This window comes from Botrytis porri (assembly GCF_014898465.1).
Source record: "Botrytis porri strain MUCL 3234 chromosome Unknown BPOR_009, whole genome shotgun sequence".
In the NCBI taxonomy this organism is placed as follows: domain Eukaryota; kingdom Fungi; phylum Ascomycota; class Leotiomycetes; order Helotiales; family Sclerotiniaceae; genus Botrytis; species Botrytis porri.
In genome coordinates, this window is record NW_024066083.1 from 695487 (window position 1) to 716472 (window position 20986).

General features: G+C 42.7%; 5 protein-coding genes across 5 annotated transcripts; 1 reads left to right on the forward strand and 4 right to left on the reverse strand.

Annotated features, from left to right (window-relative positions):
• Nucleotides 1-1271: 1271 nt before the first annotated feature.
• On the forward strand, nucleotides 1272-2270 carry EAF01_007039 (uncharacterized protein; the record flags this gene model as incomplete). Its single annotated transcript, XM_038915293.1, has 3 exons — nucleotides 1272-1338; nucleotides 1485-1670; nucleotides 1909-2270. 3 exons carry the CDS (start codon nucleotides 1272-1274, stop codon nucleotides 2268-2270), a joined length of 615 nt encoding a protein of 204 aa, XP_038768931.1.
• A 2497-nt stretch (nucleotides 2271-4767) lies between these two features.
• EAF01_007040 (uncharacterized protein) lies at nucleotides 4768-11185 on the reverse strand (the record flags this gene model as incomplete). Its single annotated transcript, XM_038915294.1, has 4 exons — nucleotides 10758-11185; nucleotides 9637-10679; nucleotides 5682-9581; nucleotides 4768-5633 (listed from the first exon to the last, which is right to left on the reverse strand). The coding sequence occupies exons 3-4, from the start codon at nucleotides 9427-9429 to the stop codon at nucleotides 4768-4770; spliced, it is 4614 nt and encodes a 1537-aa protein (XP_038768932.1). The 5' UTR covers nucleotides 9430-9581; nucleotides 9637-10679; nucleotides 10758-11185.
• A 2753-nt stretch (nucleotides 11186-13938) lies between these two features.
• On the reverse strand, nucleotides 13939-14785 carry EAF01_007041 (uncharacterized protein; the record flags this gene model as incomplete). The annotated part of the gene is made up of 2 exons (XM_038915295.1): nucleotides 13939-14594; nucleotides 14647-14785. The coding sequence occupies 2 exons, from the start codon at nucleotides 14783-14785 to the stop codon at nucleotides 13939-13941; spliced, it is 795 nt and encodes a 264-aa protein (XP_038768933.1).
• A 1413-nt stretch (nucleotides 14786-16198) lies between these two features.
• Nucleotides 16199-16634, reverse strand: EAF01_007042 (uncharacterized protein; the record flags this gene model as incomplete). The annotated part of the gene is made up of 2 exons (XM_038915296.1): nucleotides 16199-16534; nucleotides 16590-16634. The coding sequence occupies 2 exons, from the start codon at nucleotides 16632-16634 to the stop codon at nucleotides 16199-16201; spliced, it is 381 nt and encodes a 126-aa protein (XP_038768934.1).
• A 1975-nt stretch (nucleotides 16635-18609) lies between these two features.
• On the reverse strand, nucleotides 18610-19824 carry EAF01_007043 (uncharacterized protein; the record flags this gene model as incomplete). Its single annotated transcript, XM_038915297.1, has 2 exons — nucleotides 18610-19239; nucleotides 19291-19824. The coding sequence occupies 2 exons, from the start codon at nucleotides 19822-19824 to the stop codon at nucleotides 18610-18612; spliced, it is 1164 nt and encodes a 387-aa protein (XP_038768935.1).
• Between the last annotated feature and the right edge of the window lie 1162 nt (nucleotides 19825-20986).

The window sequence follows — 20986 nt, forward strand, 5'->3', positions numbered from 1 at the left end:
ATCACATATTATAAGTCCATGGTACACTCGATTGTATATACTTAATGAAAGTCTCCATTCTGCTATTAATAATCCAACGCTACTCCTTCACTCCCTTCCCGTCTGACAATTTGTACAATGTTCCCAAGAGCAACGGAATCTGTAACCCAATGTCTCCTTTACATCACCACTAGAAGTATACCTCTCATCCTTAGACCCACACCCAGAACGACCAGATGGCTGCCCCGTAGTTCTTCGTGGCCATCTAGATCTTGAATATGTTATCATGTAGGAGTTTATGCCAACAGATTCAGGTCTATGAACCCCAGAAGGAAATTGCCCATTTGTTGGAAATCATTAACCCTAGATTTCCATCGCTCGACATTCGCCGCCGCCGCCCAAGGCTTTATATGACTCCAACGCCCAGTTGTGTCGCTGCTGCCACCGCCGCCGCCACCCAACTGTCACCACCCAGAGCCTGGTACGCTTTTGCTTCTACCATAATCAGCCTCATGCCATACGGCAATTGTGTATTCGTGCGGTCGAACTATATTACAAACTTGTTCGATCAACTCTTCATTGCGGTTGCGCCTTGGCGCATTTGCATGTGCCATCCTCGTCTACTTTGTGATTGCGTCTCGGTATAGTAACTACCCCTTCAAGGCTCATCTTGCAAATCTGCTTATTGTCGACTGTATGATTTTATTGTCAAAGTCAAAGTCTGTTTTGTCGGTATCCTTTGTACCTGCTAAATGAGTATGTTCTGAATAGACCCAGCCGTTGTCCCAGTTCTATAGAAGAAAGTATCAGTTAGGGTTCTGACGGTAATGATGAGTTTCTTATGGATCTTTGTGTATGCATACCTCGATGGTGATTGGATAAGTCTACCATTTGGCATGACTTCCTGCTCAGATCTCACATATTTTCGGAAAACGCAATCGAGCACCTTATCCCAGAAGTTATAATTACTTTATTATAAGAAGTCGATTATTTGGCATAACTTTTTGCTTAGATCTAAGATGCTTTCAGAAGATATAACCAAACACCTTGCTCCAAAAGCTATAATCATTTTATTATAAGAAATCTACCATTTGATATAACTTTTTGCTCAGATCTCAGGTGCTTTCGGAAGACGCATTCGAGCGCTTTATTGCAAGGAACACTGCAGAAGATACAGGCACCTGGCATAAGATCTTATGATGTCAAGAATGCACTATTGGCAACGTCGACATTGATTGCAAAGCCGCGGGTGGAATGACACTTCTTTACGTGACAATCAGGCCAAATGATCGATGTCAAGAGAAGTCTACCATTTGGAAAAACCTTCTGCTGCCGTCTCAGATGATTTCGGAAGACATCGTAACTGAGAGCCTTGTTGTGAGGAATGTTGCTTTCGGAGGCCTTAATCGAGAGTCTTGTTGCGGGGAACTTTGCTTTCGGAAGACATCTTAATCAAGTGCCGTGTTGCGAGGATTACTGCTTTGGGATGGTAACGCAATTAACAGTCTTGTTTCGAGGAACACTGCTTTCGGAAGACAACGCAATCAAGCGCCTCATTGTGAGCAATACTGCCTCGGAAGATATCGCAATCGAGCGTCTTCGCGTAAGAAATACTGCGCGAGTCAAGAGCAGTCTGAAAGGTTCAGATCGTGCCGCTAACATTATCGACTTTCCCATCAAGGCTGCAGCTGGTAGGACCTTTCTCATTGAGATGATTGCAAAGAACACTCTTTTCGGATGACATCGTAATCGACAGCATCGTCGCGAGGAACACTCCACAAGTCACAAGCAGCCTGAGAAATCCACAATCTGCTTCTCGAATTGTCGACTTTTCCATCAAGACTACAAATGGTAGGACTCTTCCCTTGAGATGATTGGAAAGGCAGATCGATTGATAAGTATCTTTCATAACCTCAAACGATGCCTCAGGATCATCGGGTGTTATTATTGAGAGGCAGATTTATGCAGCATGTTACTCGCTACAGGATAGCCTGGAAGGATGGAATGATGCTGTTATAGGTTACGAAGGTGCACCATGGCACGGCTTCTTTTTCTGCTTTGTTAAAAAGAGTTTCGACAGTGGCAGACCTCCGGCTCATGGCTGGAGAGATGTTAGCCTTGTTACCAGTAGAGGTGACATCAAGTTGTCGACTCTTTTTCTTTCTGTGGTTATTCCACACCCCAAAGCTTGGAAGTCTGTTAGCGGCGTGGATTTCTGCATTCACAAAGCTGTCAACAAAGTGTTACGAACCTCCCGCTTCTCAGACCACTTCAACTTGTTCATCGAATGACGAGTTGCCAACGCTACGGATAAATCTGCAGAATTCGCAGTTGTTAACATTGTGGTGGTAAATTCTACCTGGCCCTCGCCCAAGATGTCATTACGGAAACTTGTTACGTGGTGATGTTCTTGTTAGACTTCAAGAACTCTGTGTTACGATGTCCTCTTAATGATAAGCCAGAACCATTGAATGAGGCTATGGAGAGGTTCGTGGGAAGCGACCGTATTCCTCACGACACCAACTTTATCTTCCCCCCAACCCCAATTTATATTACCTCCCCCCCGCCAATAATAACTCAAACGCCACCATCGCCACCATCGCCACCATCAACAACCTCCTCCCCTCCACCACGGACACCCGTGGACCACCACCAACGACACCGCCACCGTCAACAACAACTCGCCTCAACCACCTGCAACACCAGCTTCCGATGCGCGTGTTACCAGTATGACATACGAAGAAGCTTATCAAGCAGTGCTCGATGCTCGTTTTACTGGTAAACCAGTCACTTTGAATGCTCTCAGAGTAAACTTCGATGATAAATACGATGAGAAGGAGTTGCTATATCAGATGTGTTTGTTATTGGGCGTTAGACCAAAGAAGGATGATTAATTTGTCACAACGGTGTTACTTTATGTCTCTGCTTTTTTCTTATACACATTTCTTCATGTATTTAGATTGAATGATGAATAATTCCAGTTGCTTTACTTCAAATCATGAGCTCTTACTCCCGAAAATAGACGTGACTGTGATGAAATTCAACTGTAATGGGTGTCATTTCTGGAGCCATGATAACCATGTCTTCCCAATTGTAGAATATATCACGGGCACAGGATACAGAGCAACCTTAATGTCAAACAATAAGCATCGACTGCGACATATGTGGATACCCAGTGCCACTTATCATCAAAGTCCTCATGTTTTCAAGGTGAGAAAGGCGTTAAAGCCATCAACGTCAGCGATCGATGTGCTCACTCGAAGAACTTTTCGAATAATATCCAAACAAAATAAGATATAAGCACAATTTGAGTCCAACTAGCAAGCCTACACATCTCCAGATGCCTTGCCAAATTGTTTATGGTGCCACCTTAAAGATAGAATGAAAGCGTATGATCCCAGGAAGATGGGAGCAGAATATCACAAGTACTTTCAGTTATTCATTGCTTGTGCGACTCATAACATGATTAGTTGTGATAGGATCATGATTCTTGTTTCCAAGGGTTAAGAAGTCTTTCGTTATCATCGGGTATCGAAAGATAAAAGTCGAGTTGAAATGGTGGATACTCTTGTTGTTGTGTTGACTGGCTGGCTGGCATGGGATGGTAGTTTAAATATAGTTGTTTGACCTCTATTGATATCCTCTAGTATGTGATCGTAACATTTATCAACCATATTCTATCGAAGCCAGCTCGAAGTCGGACTATCCTTACAAATTACTAGCATATTAGCTTCCTGCTTTGAAGCAATTGATATCAATCACACAACACTAGCCTTCCAAACCATGCAAGAATCTTCCCCTCTATTCGACCAGCACTAAGCGAACACAAACTCATTTACGCACACACCAAAAACCTTCCCACCGTATCAAATCAAACCATCTTGACATAGTCCCTAACCCCTAGCCCTTGTATAAAAACCACGAGAAGAAAAAAACAATCTAATAACAGGAAATGAGGAGCATTAATAAATACAACACATAAACTAACTGAACACTCCCCCCCCTAGAAAGAATTGTCACATTCATTTTTCCACGTTTTGATATCCAAATCTATGCATATTTTGATTGTTCAATTTGTAATGGATCATTGTGATTGTTGCTTAACACCGGATCGATTCTTTCGTCTACCTACCACGTACTCTACTAACACTTCTCGCGAAAAGCAAGATAATCCAGGAGGTGTACCTTGATTCACTTTTATCAACTATCTGACTTATGATTTATTCATTTATTCATTCATTTTTCTATATCTACACTACCACCTAACTAATCCAGTATCTTCTCTTCCCTTTTCTCATCTCTCATCTCCCATCTCTCGATACATATCACTCAATATCTTCCCCATGGATATCTTTTCTCCTCTCTACCACTTCCGCCCAGCTCTTCTTACCCCGCATAATAGAATTACCCCCCACCACCCAAACCACTTATAAAAACAAAAAGCAAACTTCATAAATTCATCATAATTCATAATCCGTATTTCTCCCCCTCTCTCTATCATCCACCTCTTTCATCCACCTCCTCTCACCCCATACAATTCAATCCCACCTCATCCCATCAAAACCCTTAATCATCAAACCCGCAATCTCAGATCGCACTGCATTATAAAAAAGCCAACCGGTGACCTCCATCCGAATCGAATCGAACCGAATCCAAGAAGAAAAAAGAAAAAAGATCCTGTATACAAAAAATCGGGTTCGCACCCATCCAACCATCTCATGAAATTTTAAAAATTTCCCCTCTTCCATTCTTTCATCCATTAATCATGTCATTTTGATAGAGCAAACCTCAAACACTATTAGTTCTCCTCCTAACCACCACTGGTTTTTGCGCATGTATAACCACCAATTTGAAACTCGCGTTCCATTTCTCGCATTCGTCTAAGACCTTGATATCGGTAAAGATGCTTTTCGTTTCTTTCTCTTTTGCGTTCCCTTCCTTCTCATCGTTCTCCATCCTAGTTTTCGATTCAAAAGCAAGTAGAGAGGCTTCATAACATCTTCCATACCACCACCTTCCCACCTTCGCTACCATCCGCGTAATACTTTCATCTGCAGATTCACTTTCCTCCTTCATCATTTCGGCCAAACTTCGTTCTTCCTTCTTTCCCTTTCGTCGATGAACCTCCTCAATTTCCTTCTCGTTTCCACTCCTAACCCTTTCCAATAGTCCCACCACCGGAATCCCCACCCGACAACTCTTCACATCCCTAAATCCTCTCGCTCCAAGTCCTCTCAAAATCATATCTCCCAAACTGCCCAACACAACACCCTCATCTCTGTTCTTCAACCTTGTTTTTAGACCTCGCACAGCGCGACGAGTACGAGGTCCCATATTTAACATATCGAGATTGAGAAGTGTAATTTCGATGTATCCACCTGGTTTGAGTACGCGTCGAGATTCGGATAGGATGTGATTGTAGACTTGAGTTGTGAGAGAGGAAGGGAAGCGGAAAATTACGGTGCTGAACGTAGAGGATGGGAAGGGAAATTTCGAAGTGCTGCTGAGAGGAGAAAATTGAATTTGTCGGTGATTAGGAGGTGGAAGTAAGTAGGCGGGGTTCTTAGTATTGGCAGTTGGAGGAGGAGCGGTAGGGGATAGATTGTAAAATGTACAAGTCGGATAAGTTTCTGCTGCATAGAAAGACCAGTCGTCTAATGCGTATTAGTTTCATGCCAAGAATAAACATGGATCAAACATACCATTGCCAAGCCCATCAATAACCAAAATGGAATGACATTTCGTCCTGGGCCCATCCATCAAATTGCCTACCTCATCTCTAGCTGGACTAAACAATACATTCCCAAAAGTAAGCCATTTACTAACACTCATACTTCCAACTCTCAAATTAACTTGTGAAATTGGAGAATTGCTTTCTTCAGATTCAATCCTTAGAAGACTAGCTCCTGAGATTCGTGATGTATCACTAGAACCAGATTTCCTTGATTCAACTATTGAAAGCTGTTGAGATTTGGTCGAATGAAGAGAATTGTTGCGTTTGAGTAATTCGGGAGAGAATGCTGGGGCTGTTGGCGAGGGCTTCGATTTCAACGTATCTTGATCTCCAACTTCCATAGTCGCGTCCACATCGATGCTAAAGCAACTCGATGCTATAGACGTAATGGCAGATCTTCGACGTGGCAATTCAGGCAATTCGCGATTAGGAAAAGGAGAAGCTTGAAGCATGGGCTTGATAACACGGGTAGAGGGACTTTGATAAGTTTCATATTGAAATGGAACACCACAAGATGATGTTGTAGAAACAATGCGAGATTTTCTCGCCGTACTTTCCGTTTCGATCAAATCGTCGTATTCGTCCCATACTTCATCTTCTACTAACGCCGAATCGGGTTCGGGGATAATTGCCGTGATCTCAGCACAATTGATTGTGCTTGAGCTACTCGTCGTAGCTGTGGAATTGTTCCTAGGAGACCTTCTTGGTGAAAAGGCCAGAAATTCTCGTTGATACAATGGTGGACTGCTGAATTTTGCCGAGTAAGTTTCAGGGCTAGAAAATTTCGGTGGACTTGCTCCCAAAGCAACAGAATCAACATCAAACGAAGACAAATCCATGGAAGGCTGTATAGTGCTCAATCTTGCAAATGGTCTCGAGAAAGATATTGGAGATGTAGCCTCAGGTCTTGCAGATACAACTTTTGGAATGCGACCAACTTGTTGGAGGCGACTTGGTCGAATAGGTGTCCCTTCTCTTTGAACCTGAGATTCTATTTGAGTTTGAGGAACTTGTGGTGGTAAAGGAATTATCAATTCCGGTGGTGAAAAAGCAACCGTCGCTGGAACCATCTCTGGAAGTGAAGGTGCCATTGCTGTTTGAAGCTCCTCAATACGTCGGATATTCTCCTTGTAATTACTAAACCTAAGTTCGTTCAATTGCTCATCAGTTAGTCCTACCACTTCTGAATCTCTCAAAATTTCCGCTAAATCCACACTATCGGTATCCTCTGGCTCATCAGAAAATTCAAACATGGCGTAGTGGGGTATGGGCTTGACAGGCTGTCTACCAATAGTGACAGGTACCGCGTCGGATTTGATCTCGGTCTCTGGTTTTGGTGCATGCCGGTGAAAGAAATTCCATTTCCGAGGTGACCTTGCACGCTTCTCCAATTTTGCCGGCTTACTAAGATGGGCTTGTCTTCCACGCTCGGCTTCTTCTTCCAACTCTAGTTGTGATTCACCAGACAACAAGCTAGGGTCCAGGCTACTTATCGAAGATGAAGGATCTTTCGTTGTTATATTGAGTTGTTGAGGAATATTTATAGTCGTTGTCGCACTATTGAGACGTTGGATCGATCTTCGGAATGCAATGGATGGTTTCTTTGCATCATCTTCCTCCTGGCTGTCGGAAGGTCTTCTAACTTTGGAAGCACCCATAGCAGAAGTTCTCTTACTATCTTCTTTTGGAATTGCTGATGGTTGCAAAATGGTTCTGGGCGCCTTTTGACTCAAACTAGTCTGAGAAATACTCTGATCCAGTGCAGGGAGACTAGTGTCACTCTCTGTACGACTGACAACTTCAACAATAGAGTTGCGATTCTCCTTTATCGTTCCACCACCTGATATGATAACAGGGCTCATACGATCCCGGAAGAATGGATCCGTGGTATCCAATTGATCTTTAGATACTGCAGCTCCACTCAAACTTCTTTCTCGAGGCTTACCGGCAGTGGGTCTGGTAATAGTACGCCCGCGTAGAGCATATCTTGTATACCCTTCATGGCCAGTACCTGCAGCTGGTCCTTTCTTTTGAGATTTTTCTGTCGAGAGTGTTGTTACTTCAGGGGCTGTCTTTGTTCTTCGACCAAAGAGTCCAAAGCGATGCTTTCCACTATCGACACTTGGGCTTGGAGTGCGAGTTATGCGATTTCGAGAAGGTGGCCTGAGACTTGGGATTATTCCAAGACCGGTAGGTGCTGGAGTAAGATCCCGATGTAGTGGGTGGACCAGAGCTGGAGATGGATTCCGGGATGACTCTGGTGATGCTTGAGTCATGGAAGTTTGAAGAGGGGATGATGCTGCTCTTTGAGAAGAAACGCTATTGCTTTTATTGTGTGTAAACCTCATGCCAGTAAAGTTGCTTTGAAGTACCGCAAAGTCTCCAATCTGGGACCTCAAATCCGGAGTACCATCCCTGCTAGGTCTTCTTGGGGGTGAAGGTCTATCGGCCGTCTCTATTAATGGAACTGATGGCCTTGGAGTCGATGATATTGGAGATGAAATAGGTCCTGCGTATGGTGGATTTGGGATTGCTCTGGTAGGGAGTACCTTTTCTTGCGGCGACCTCTGAAATTGATTAGAAGACTCACGAGGTGGTGGACTAGGTGGAAGAGAAGCCAAAGACTTCTTCTTCTTATGCACCTTGTCCCGAGCTTTTCCATCCGCTTTGACTGTAGAATTAGACGAAGAAGAATTGACAGACTCTCGTAACGATGGTAGTCCACGTGAATCGTTGATTGCATTGTTGAGCTCATTTGATGCATCACTTTCGCGTCTCCGAGTGACAGGTGGCCTAGTCCTGGTAGGACTACTTCCTCGACGATTTGGAATGCTAGACTTGAAAGGTACAAAGATACTAGGCGATACAGATGACATCGAAGTAGGAGTCGTATCTCTACTATAAGCGCTTGGGCCCGGTGACTCGGAAAACCTTATAGAAGGACTTGCACTGTATCCACTTCCACTATATCCGCTATATCTTTTGTGGCTGGAACCTGAACTTACAAATCCTGCAGATATTGAAGGAGTGGGAGGAGATATATCGGGAGTTTTCAGTTTGTAAGGAATGTTAGATCCAAACTTAGCATTCAACTCCTCACGGTAATGTTCTGGTTTCGTTCGATATCTATCCAACTCTGGTATAATCCGTGGCGGTGCTTCCTTGATTGAAGATGAAGAAACCTTTCGAACTTGCTGTGAGGCTTCCATACGTGAAGGTCCTGGGTCTATTGAAGCTTGAGTAGTAGGCTTCGGTCCAGATACATGCCCCCAATTAGCTGGGGAACTATTTGCTGTCCTAGCCGTTGTTGGCCGACTAAGTTCAGCATGTTGAGCTATCGATGAGGGCTTCCTCCTCAAAACATTTCCAGGCACTTTTCCGTTGACGGCCGGAACCAGATGAAGGGTCGAGACATCCCCATTTGAACGAGCTCCAGGTCCTAGTAGAGGTGCTGTCGTCCCTCTAGATCCGTTCTCGGATTTTGATCTCGGTACTGGTGATGGTTGTCGTATGCTCGGCCGGGGTAGTGGTGTCTGCTGATTCAACTCCAAATTTGCTCTCCTTTGCTCTCTTCTAGATTTAATGTATGCACTATCGTCTCCCATACCCCTCAACTTGCTAACTTCTTGTGGCTGGGTCGGACGTGGAACTCTTCTTTGCGATACTGTAACATTTGGCCTGGATGGTAAACCAAATTGCATATTGTTGGATGCCATGACTTCTTTCTTCCAGTAACATTCTTCAAAGAAAGGTGTGTGTGGATCCACCGGTGGTTATAAGCAGTGACCAGGGTATATTCTTGACATTTGATCTATGATGTATGAAAAACAACCTTGTTCTCGACGAGAAAGTCAATATCTTTTCAAGACTAAAAGCCAGTGAGTATAGTGATAGATGATCAAAGAAGTTCTAAAGTATAATACCTTTTTACACCTCTCTTAGATTATCAAGTCGGGGGATCTGTGTCTCATTGCAGATTTTACTGCATAGAAATATTGAAAAGCCGAGAAGATGGTGTGGTCGTAATAGGAGGAAATTAAGTGTGTATCCAATATATCTGGATTCGAGCACGTGAAGGCAACAAATGGATAATGAAAAACGTATGGATCACCGCCAGGGTAGGGTATCAGGGTATCTCAGGGTATATGGATATTGAACAAAGTAAAAGGTAACTTATAGGAAATCCGGAAAATACAACGAAAGATCAACTTGACCGACTATTCAAGAGTCAAAAGCAAAAACAGAAAAGAGAAAGAAGAAATAGAAGAAGAAAATGCCGATGATTTTCTTAAGAATATTTTTTGGGAGGATTGCCAGTCGTTGTGGTTGTGGTTGTGGTTGTGGTTGATAATAAAGGTCGTACTTCGTACCTAGCGGGAAAAGGATAGGGCCTAGAGTGTGGGGACTGTCACCGTATAGTTTTTCCCGTCAAAATAATGGAGACGATACTTTTTGAGTCGATAGAGCGATGGAGCGATAAACCACTGGCGCCGATTGGACTTTTGGTTCCTGCAGCTCGATGGAGTCTCGACACTGGTTTTATTTATTTTGGGTGGCACTGCAAGCAGAAAAGGTGCGGGACGTAATATATACAATAGCGTACGAAGGAATTTTGGGTATATGCACAGTATTAGTCTGATATGTACGTATGTGTGAGTGAGTACATGTATGGAGAATGTACCAATAATTAGATTCCAACCCGAAAGAACCAAGAATTCTGGACATGCAGTAGAGAGAGATACATGAGAGAGTCATCATGATTTCTGGATATCCTAGGAAGCTGCAGGCGGTATCATAATCATAGGCTATTTTCCGTTCATGCCCGGTACTTGCGTGCGTTGTGGCGTTCTCGTTATTGTGAGGTCCCATCTGCTCAACCATTTGTCTGAAGGATTGGGTCTCTTCCACGGTCCATCGACATGGGCCTATGTGACTGTGCCTCTGGAGTAGCCGATGAGACGAAGATCTCGATATGAATAAAGATTAGTGACCGTTAAATTGAGGCCTAAGATGTAAACCTAGTAGACTAAAGAGGGAAAAGTACCAAGTCCAGTCTCGTTGTGTTCTCAATTGAGTCGTTTGGAAGATCACAATTCTCGAATTTGGTGTAAATGTAATAAATGTAAATGTAAATGTAAGGGTTAGAGTATCTGCATTGAGAATATAGGCAATGTAAGGCAAAACCGTCATGTTAGAATGGCCGGTATGTACTCGAAAGCCTATGATATGCTTCTTGGGCCTCATTCAGAGATTCATTGGTAAATGACAAAGCTTTGGTTTGGTGGTGAGGAGACAATAATTGCTTGGAAAATATACGGAGTACATACCCAGCTACCTAGCTACCTAGCTATTTTCGATGATAGTTTTCTATCGTCCATCCATCAATCACACAACGAGTCGATTTTGGCTCAAGACCCGATGGAAGAGTTTTCTTGTTAAACGCCAAATCATCATTTGTCGGGTAGAACAAGGTTACATTGATGAGACGGCCAGAGGAAGAGATAATTGGTAGATGATAGATAACATATCGTGAAAGATTGACTGGATCGACTTGAAGTGACAAGATGGTATGATTCGTGAATTCTCCAATTGGTTTAATCCTTACGATGATCGAAATGATTGATATGAGGTACTACGATGTAGTCTCAGATTCCAAAGCGCGCTTGTTACACACCAGTTGGTTTATTCTTTCTCTGCCCATGTGCTGAGCGGGTCTTTTGCGCTTCTGCCAGTCCATCGTCGTATATGCTGATGTCGGTTGGTGATTTACTTGAAGAGTTGGTACCATTGTACTTTGGTAACATTCATGCTCACCATCCGTTGTCACTGAAGTTTTGGTCTTGGTGTGGGACTAAACGTTGTCAAGCGCCTTCCTTAACTAGACAACTATGGCTATCTACTACATATTACCTACTGTGTACATCAAACACCACACATCGTACATCGTACACCATATCAGCTTTCAGCAACAATCCCCGTAAACTGGCCTCTCATCATCTCATGTTGTGACCGGCTCAATACTAAGAATCTGGGGTTTAGCTGAACGAGCCTATAAGACCTATTCTCAAGACGTGAACCTGGCTCGAATCAACCTTTATCCTTTCCATTCCGCTTCGGAGCAATGTCATCTTGCTACATGGCTGATTCTTCTGGTAGCATGAGTGCAGAATATCTTTACCCGTCTCCCTCTATCTTCAACCATACAAAGTTCTCATCGTTATATTGATCCTGAAGGATTGATCACCTATCTACTCGAGTGGTCAATTTGATCATCAATTAGCTATAGATGACATATTAGCTCGTTAACCCTTGCTCGCGATATATCCAAACGAGGAGAGAGTACGTATTCCGTTTAGTGATTGATTCCAGTAATTAAATCTACTTGCCTATCAAGAAATCCAAATACCTCACCGTATAAACACACAAACAGTAACATCAAGTCACCAGTCAGTCAATACAATTACTTCCTATCTAAGCGTATCGGCACACGCGATACATACTAGGAATAGGTGTACAAGGATAGATACCCTTACCCAACAGAGCAAATTGTGCTCGCCTTACATAGTACAGCCAGATATTATTACGATCATCAAGCAAAAACACACCCTGATCCCCAATACCAATACACATTCCAATCGCTCATCGAGTGAACTCTCCAAATCCCATTCCAAGCATCCAATCCGTACGTGCACAAATGACTCCCGAAGTAACAGTTGGCAGTTGAGGCTGAGCGTCCTTACCCTCACGTTCCACCTACCGGTCTGAGAACCCTATACGCACATACATTACATACATACATACATACATACGTACATACACACACACATACACATCTCCAAATCTTGGTACCGTAATCCCTTCCCAGACAAGCTGAAGTCTACCTAGCCACTATCCATCTCCATACCTATCATCCGCAGTAAATCCACAACACAATGGCGAAATTGTTGCGTTGTCATACGATGCGATGCAGAAAATCATCGACTGGGTCGCTGGACTGTGGCGAAGTACATGATAGACGACGATACGATGGAGAAGATACATACATACGCCACATATTGAAACCAACCTTAACGATGGACTCTTCTGATTTTCCAAACTACACGATATGTTGGAATTTGTCTAGGTAGGCAGGTTTCTACACTATGCGTTGGCAGGCAAATTTCTCAGATTTTTCAACCAAAAAACACTCAAAGTCAAGTTTTGAATTTTAGGAGAAGAGAAGAGGGGAAAGGGAATATCAATTAATCCATCCATCAATCAAATCAATCAAACGTGATAAAGAGATCACCCACAGAAAACCCTTTTTCCGGGACTCAGGACCGCACCGCAACCAATTTCCAAGCCACGGGTGATAGATGACTTCCCATCCAGCAGGGTTCTAGACCTTCTCATTGGACCACCAGAAGACGTACACCTTTCCCTAACTTCGGGTCCAAATCAGTAACGTGATGCTAAAATGTATGGCTGTAAACCCAGTTACTTCTCTCCATTCTAGTATTTTGGTTTTCTGTCTGGAACATCGATGGCGTACTAGAATTGGGAAATCGACCGTTCTCTCATATTATTGGATGAAGGAAATGTTGATCAAGAGTCCGTTTTCCGGGCATCGGTGTGGCATGTCTTCTTGGCGTGTAGATACGGATGTTTACCATTTTCTCTGCTACTCCTATCACATTTATAAAAGTCACTTGGGAATTTCCATTCGCGGTACTTGTTCCATTGAACGCATAGTGCAGATCCTTCGGGAAGCTCAGAGGATAATTGTTGGACGTCAACATTTCAGTCGACCTTCCCCTGGCACTATCGAGTGCCTATTATATCTCTCGCTCAAATCATAAGTGGCGATTGGTTCCTTTTATTCTTCCCAACACTCAAAATTCCGACTATTGCATACTCACAATGATATATTTGTCCGAGACCTGGATGGACCTTGCGCCTGAACGTTGAAAACCATTGAAATAGATAAAGTACAACTGCAAAAAGTTCCCGTGGAAAATGGCACATGATTAGGATGCACGGACAGAGCTTGTTTTGACGTATCTTATGGGAAATTGAAGCGCTCACGGGATCCAAAACATGAGAGGGAAAATGTTTCGTATCAATGGTATTTTGTAAATAATTAAGGCCGCTGATATCCGTGGAAAATCAAAAAAATCACTAGTATACAGGAACGCTAGCTGATCGTGTTGTTGCGATAGATAGCTATGTCATCTTTGTAGGTCCCTTTATTCAGCAGTCGCAAATCTCTTTGCTCTAGCTTCCGCCTTCGCCTTCTCAGCCGGGTTATCGGTGACACGACCTGCTGCAGGCGGCTTTGGAGAGGACTTCTGCGCATTTCTTGGGCCCTGCTGTGGTCTCCTGGAGTCTGGTGTTGGTCTTTTTGAATTTCTTCCTCCTTGTCTACCATCTTCCCGAGCTCTCTTTTGTCTTCTTTCCGGTAATGCGCTATCCAGCCCCTCGACAATTTTACTGTTATCCAGTCCAAATTTCTTCGCACGTTCTGCCAATTTCGCCGCCTCATCGTCCTCTGTAATACCAAATCTCTTGGCTCTTGCAGCACGTTTCTCTGCCTCTTTCTGCGCATCAGACTTTTCGATACCGGCGCTGAAATCCTGTTTTGGTGCTTCTGGTACAGGTGCGACTTCAGTTGTGGTGGGACCCGAGGCTGCGATTGCACCATCTTCAGCTGTTGGAACACCTTCGCCTCCGGTAACCTTCAAATCTGTGGTTTTGGCAGGATCGATCGCAGGTTCTTGATTCGGAACTTTGGTAGGGTTGGGGATCTCTTCTTTTCCTCCAACAGCAGTTATCGCAGCTTCTGCGGGTGCTGGTTTCTTTTCGTCGTCTTCGTCCCAATCGATTTCATCTTCTCCTGTTGTTGCTAAGAATTTTCAGCTCTAGATTCCTAGAACGCATTTTTCAATTGAACATACCTATAGCTCCAGCAGCTGGCGCTTTCTCGGATTCTTGTAACCTGGCGATCAAATCTGCCTTGTTGCCAGAGATAGGCAAGGACTTCTCTTGAAGGAGCTTCTTAAGCTCAGGGACCTTGAGTTGGGAATAGTCCGTCATGTTGGCGGTGTAGTTGTGCTTTAAGTTGAGAAATTGGTGAGATGATGAGAACCACAATGGCAAATCGCTATCTTGATTGAGTTGATGATTTTTGAGGTCAGAAATGTAATTGAAGTTGAGGTTATTTGATGGAATTCCTTTAGAGCCAGGAACGCGTTGAAATGGGAAATGCGACCAAGTATTTCGCGCCAATGTGTGGCTGTACCTTGATGTTTTAGTACAGGGTGTGGCTGAAATGGCGCTCGGACTATATTTATTCTTTCCCCGTCTGTGAGCCCGCTTTATATACATGCCCATATACGATACTTATAACTTATTATTAGCACCTTCATTTTATCATCATTTCATTCCGATTTGTACCCCGAGTTCTGGCTCATATCTGGCTCCTATTTAGGAAAAATGGGATGACCACGCGTTTCGTCTGTGATAACCTCAACAGATGTTTGCAATGTCACCACTGTGTAAATATCCTGCAGCGTGGGAGTTTTTCTTTCCATGCTACTACTTCCAAAGAAAAAGCCCGGAGTCCCAATTCTACGTATCCGAAGTAGAAAACATTGTGACAAGGTGGTCATGATGTTTTTGTTGATTCCGGCTCGCTATCGAATATCTCATCAAACTACACTCGCTTACCTAGTCAAAGCTCGTCCATTGCTGCGAGTCTGAAAGTTGTTATTGCAGGAAGATGATAATAGTCCTTCTGCAACAGACGACATGTTAGTCTCCATCACATCTGGATAGCTTGAAGCTTTTTTTGTTGAAATTCTATTCTCCCAATCAACACAGGCACAGAGAAGATATGTTTTAGTCTCAGGATATGTATTTAACCGTTGCAAGTTCACCAAACCAAAGTTCAGTTGGTGGACATGGATAATGGTAAAATGGAATTGACTATCGTTTTTAACCTCCCTTGGCAGAATGGCAAAACTATAGTAGGTAGATGAAATCGACAATGGATCTATTAAATTTTAGGTCTATTATTTCATGGCTAAGGAGTGAAGATCTTGAATGTCCAGTCCAAGTGGTTGATGATTGGGTTTGCATCGTGGAAGATTAGATATCGATTCAATGTGGATTTAATGTACGAACACTAGTGGGCCCTTTGAGACGATGTCATTGTGTAATAAATGATCAGACCTATCACACTGATAACGAACCATACGATCGGTACGTATTTAACCAAAACTTTTGCACATTCGACAGCCATGTGGTAGCGTGCGGTTGAATAGTCAGGCGGTGGATCTATTGGCCCTCTCTCCCTACGCAATCTTGGACGAGGAACATAGTGAAGCTCTTGGATCAAAAGGTAGCTCCTGATTAGAACATTAGGGAACTCTTCTGGTTGATATACTAGGTAGTCTGTTATTCATGCCTTACCCAAAGTCTTTTGGCATCAGAAGTATTGGAGGGGAACTAACCAACGTTGTGGAGACTGAGGAGTGTTTCCAGAACAACACCCTGAGTTATCATTATGATCTCATTCCTCTCACGAAGACTGATGTACCTCCAAATAAATGAGAGACCTACTTCCCTATTGTCAGAGAGCTCTTGTACAGTGACGATTGGAATTCCGCGAGCAATCATATCTCCAAGGGCTATTTCTGCAGTTTGCTGACATCGAGGCATTGGCGAACAAAATATATGGGTGATATATTGCGCCATTATAAATCGTTCGTTTCGGAATAGGCGAGCAAGTCTGAGTGCTTGTTCCTTCCCTTCATTCGTTAATAGCCCAGTAGATTCATCGTGCTACAAGCGAGGAATTAGTTGGCAGTTTCTATGGGGGCATATGGAAAATACGCACTTGAGCATGTCTCATTACATGTATTATGGTGGTTGGGGGCGGCATGATGTCGTGAATGATGATTGATGAATCGATGTTTAGAGATCAGTGAGAGAAGACATGAAAGAACTACTGATAAGCAACAACATTTATAGTACTCGAGATTTGCTCAACTAAGACATTGTTGAGATACTGGAAGGTTCCTCAATTTTCGTCTTCATACTCTTCATACACTTCATTGTCTGGGGATTCGAGAAGGAATTTAAAGCGACTAAGCTATTCTCCTACGGGACAGACAACGGGCATCAAATAAAATTTCATATTCAAATTATGTCTTTGATTGGAAATGTGCGAAGTTATTCAAGTCATCTGTTATTAATGTCTGATACGACTCCTCTTAACATGCCAAAATTAGGTTTCTGTATCACTGTTCTTTGTTGGACGGTCGCTACCTGTTCCGAAAGTGCCAGTTTGATAGATTCATCTCCTCAACGATGCCGTTCCGTCTCTTTCGGTATATACCTCTGGATAAAAGGCTCTATTGGATATCGGAGGCGCTTTGAGAGGGTGAGTAGATGGTTGGATAGTTTGTACATAGTGATTTTTTGGAGCAACGATCTGCTGCCTTTGCACAGTATAGCGACTTGTATGGCCTCGTCGACATTAATTGAACCGCGAACTACGAGATCTACATTTGCCATCGATCTATATATAATACACCTTACAGGTGATACTCAATATCATCTGATATGGTCTCGATACCCGAGATAATTATCGAGCGCAATGTTACGACTGGTAATCATGCACAATCAATCATGCTATAGCCCTAGGACAAAGAAATCCCAACACACATCTCATGATTCCATCCACAAAGAGCAAACCCTTCACAACAAAGAAACCGAAGAACAAACCTCAAACATCCATAACTCTCTTACCACACCAAACAAGAACAAATCACACCCCATCCTCATATAATTCCCTTCTCCCTCTCATCTAAAAATTGCTTCCCCATCTCCAAAATTCTCCTAAAATCACATACATACCATGCATTTCCAAGTTCCGACCCAAGAATATCAGACATCAGGTGCTGTGCTCATTCCCCAGGCCCGTCTTTTGGAGTATCACACTGAACTTTTAGTCCTTTGCTCCGAGTCGAGGATTGAAATACCCAATGCGTTTCTTCTTCATTTGAGGAAAGATGTCTTGGAGGTAAGTACGATACGGAAACAAAAATTTGCGAATTACTAATATGATGTGTGTGCTAGGTAGATATACGAGATCGAGAGAAGGGATGTAGTTGAGATATCGCAGAGAGGTTGTTGGGAAACTGATGGCTTCTTTTTGTGATGAATTACGAACCTGATTCTCTTTTTTTTTCTCTTTCTTTTGGCTTTTGGGCTTTTTGATTTTTTTTGATTTTAATGGAATATTTTACTTTTTCGGAATTTTTGGCGACTTGGGAATTTTCGTGAGGATGTGAGTGGGGATGTGAATATTGCGGTGTGGTTGAAGGCAGATAAAGACGTCTTTGTGAAAAATCTTATTGTAAGTGTAGGGAGGCTTTCTTTGTGATGATATTATATTGAGACTATGGCATTGAGAGAAGATATCGATGGCTTATGCTATCTGCCCAGTGCACTCCTAGGATATTGGACACTTGCAGCACATTTTTTTCAATTGCAATTTGTTAATGAAATTCTACGGAAACATCTAAAGTAAATTGAGCAGGCATTGTATAAAAGCAAGAGTATATCCATGGATCTCTAAGATGTAGAATATGAATACCTAGGTACCATGGCATGACATATTGTTTGAAGCACCAAGAACATCATGAAGTATATGGCATTGTCTGAAAGATGACGAGTCCACCACCCTTTTGAAATCCTTCCCAACAGCCTAAAAGGCACTGATCAAATTAAAATGAGAGTCTGTCTTCCTGATGATTCCTTTCGTCGCGATAATGGAGTTCGATTAAAAGATGACTTTGGTTCGTGATCTTACAGAGCTTCCATCCTATCTCTGGATGTATCCTTATGCCCAACTAATCCATAAGGTCAGAACCAAGTGGTTGCCAACCGCGGCATGCAAAATATGCATTGGAAGTGTAGATGTATTTGTATTTTTTTGAAATGCCAGAATCTGCGTGCATTGTAAAGAATTCACAATCAGCATCATCAGAAGCCGATCTCTCACGAGTCCGGATGGCAAAGTTCGAACACTCTATAACAACGTCCGGCAACTTTTTGTCCCGTCTATTCACTTTGAGTTTTGGCAAGTCGATCTTCCAAGTTTGTGAATCTCCAATTCTTCTGAATCCAACTCTTGTTTCGTCATATCGACCCATTTCGGCAGTCCACGTCTTATCTAACGTCCAACCGCGTTTGACATAATCTGATGAAGAGTTAGGTTTGGCACGAGCGGTGTCGGTGGTTTCGAAAGAGATAAGTTTGTGCTGAGATAGAGCGTTTGGAAATAGGCAATAAGCTTTATTCCATGTGATGAAGTTGATTTGGGCCGTAGTCAAGGAATGCTTGAGAGCATCTACCGTGTATAGACCATTACCAATGGAATCATAGTCACAGCCATTTCTAAGATACCAATCGTTCTCAAGGAAGGATACCTGGATGCGCCTGATGCTGCCATCTGTTTTAACCCTTTTATATAGTCTTACCTAATTGATAATTAGTATAAAGTTATTGAGGCATAGGAAAAGAGAACTTACTTTCGAACAGCCTCCCTTGCTTCTACAACACATACAAAAGCCCAAAAAATCAGGAACATAGAGCTCTTTTTCAGTGAAATAATTTGCGAAAGCTTGTGCGTGATTTCCAGAGCTAGCTACCATTTCCAATGCTGCATCATTTCCATCTAGTAATTTGAATGGGACACCGGTCTTATTGCGATCAAAGAATTGCAGTGCGATCTGACCAGTAATAAACACATTATGCATTCCCATTCGTGCTCTGAACTGATCAGTATCAAAGACGTAGTAGGAGAGTTGCCTATGGATACTCCATTGAGATTTCATGACCCTTGCGTAATGATCTTTGAACTTTCGAGTGGTAAGACGGAGCGAGGTAATGTCTTTGAATTCGAGGTGCGAGCAGATCTTATCCAAAATTAAGTCATTGAGAAAGACGGATTTGCATAGCTCTGATCCGAAGGGGCTTTTTGGAGCTGGAGGCATAGGTTTGGTTTCGTATTCGACTTTCGCAATCAAGGTCTTTGCTCGTCGTTGATTGTGTTTTCTTGCCATTTTGATTTGTGTCAGTGGATAATTGAATTGTGAGAAGTTTGGAGTGATTGTTGTGATTCTAGAAAAAAAAAGAAGCAAGTGGAGAGGATTTATTTGTCTTTATATATTCGAGTAAACGGGGGTAAAGAAGGCTAAAAGTTCATAAATTACTAGTTAAGACTGAGTTTGGATCTAGTGAATCAAGATTTGCTTAAGCAAGTCTCGACAGGATGACTATGAAGTGTACAGAGACTGACAGACAAGAGTTTTTCCGAACTAGTACTTATAGCGTATACTGAATTCATGACAAATGAAGTTTACTGGTGTTGGTGTGTGGGATAGTACTGAGCTAGGTCTACTAGGTATTAAAAGCTCCATCATATCTTGTCAAGATGTCATTTATCAATAGAGTTTTACTACTTAGTTCAATCTCGAATTATCTTCCCAATCAAGGTCATGGCTAATTTTCGATAAAGACCCAGTAGAAGGGTAAGAATGATTTCCAGTACGTCAGCCCAAACCTAAAAATACTATGAGTCAGGCAGAAAACTCGCTGCGGATATTTCTGATTCTTTTGAATCAAGGCTATCTGATCTTTTCTCAATGATCGCTGGTCTCTAGACCCCGTACTCAACCTTCCTATCACCACAAATCACACTTCAACCATGAGAGAATAAAGGGAGGAGGAGCTAGGCTGAATAGGGATATATTGGCCTGGCTCAATGGTTGTCGAAGTCATTCATCAATTTCAATATTGCGGGGGAAAAGTTCCTGAGCTAATTGTAGAGTATAAAATCCTAATTGCGACGAGGTTCAAGCTAGTCGTGCTAGCTTAGAAGACTAAACATGAAGGAGCTGCACCAGTGTCAAGATACATGATCATACTTTGCCTCCAATTACCTTTGAAAGCTTGTATTGATCACTAGTATTCCTAGTGTAGATAAATTGTAAAAGTAAGACAGAATGACAAATTTATCGAGAGAAAAAACCACATCTTAGGAATAGATAGACATCAAATGACTACTCATTCAGCAATGTTACCACGTATTCTTGAATTTTGGGCCTGTGAAAAGAGCAAGTGTATGACGATGTGAATGAAAGGATGTCATACATCTCCAAGGGGGACTAGTATACGAAAGTCTCGAGAAGTATGCCCTCCAAGCCAACAAAATGGAAGATTAAG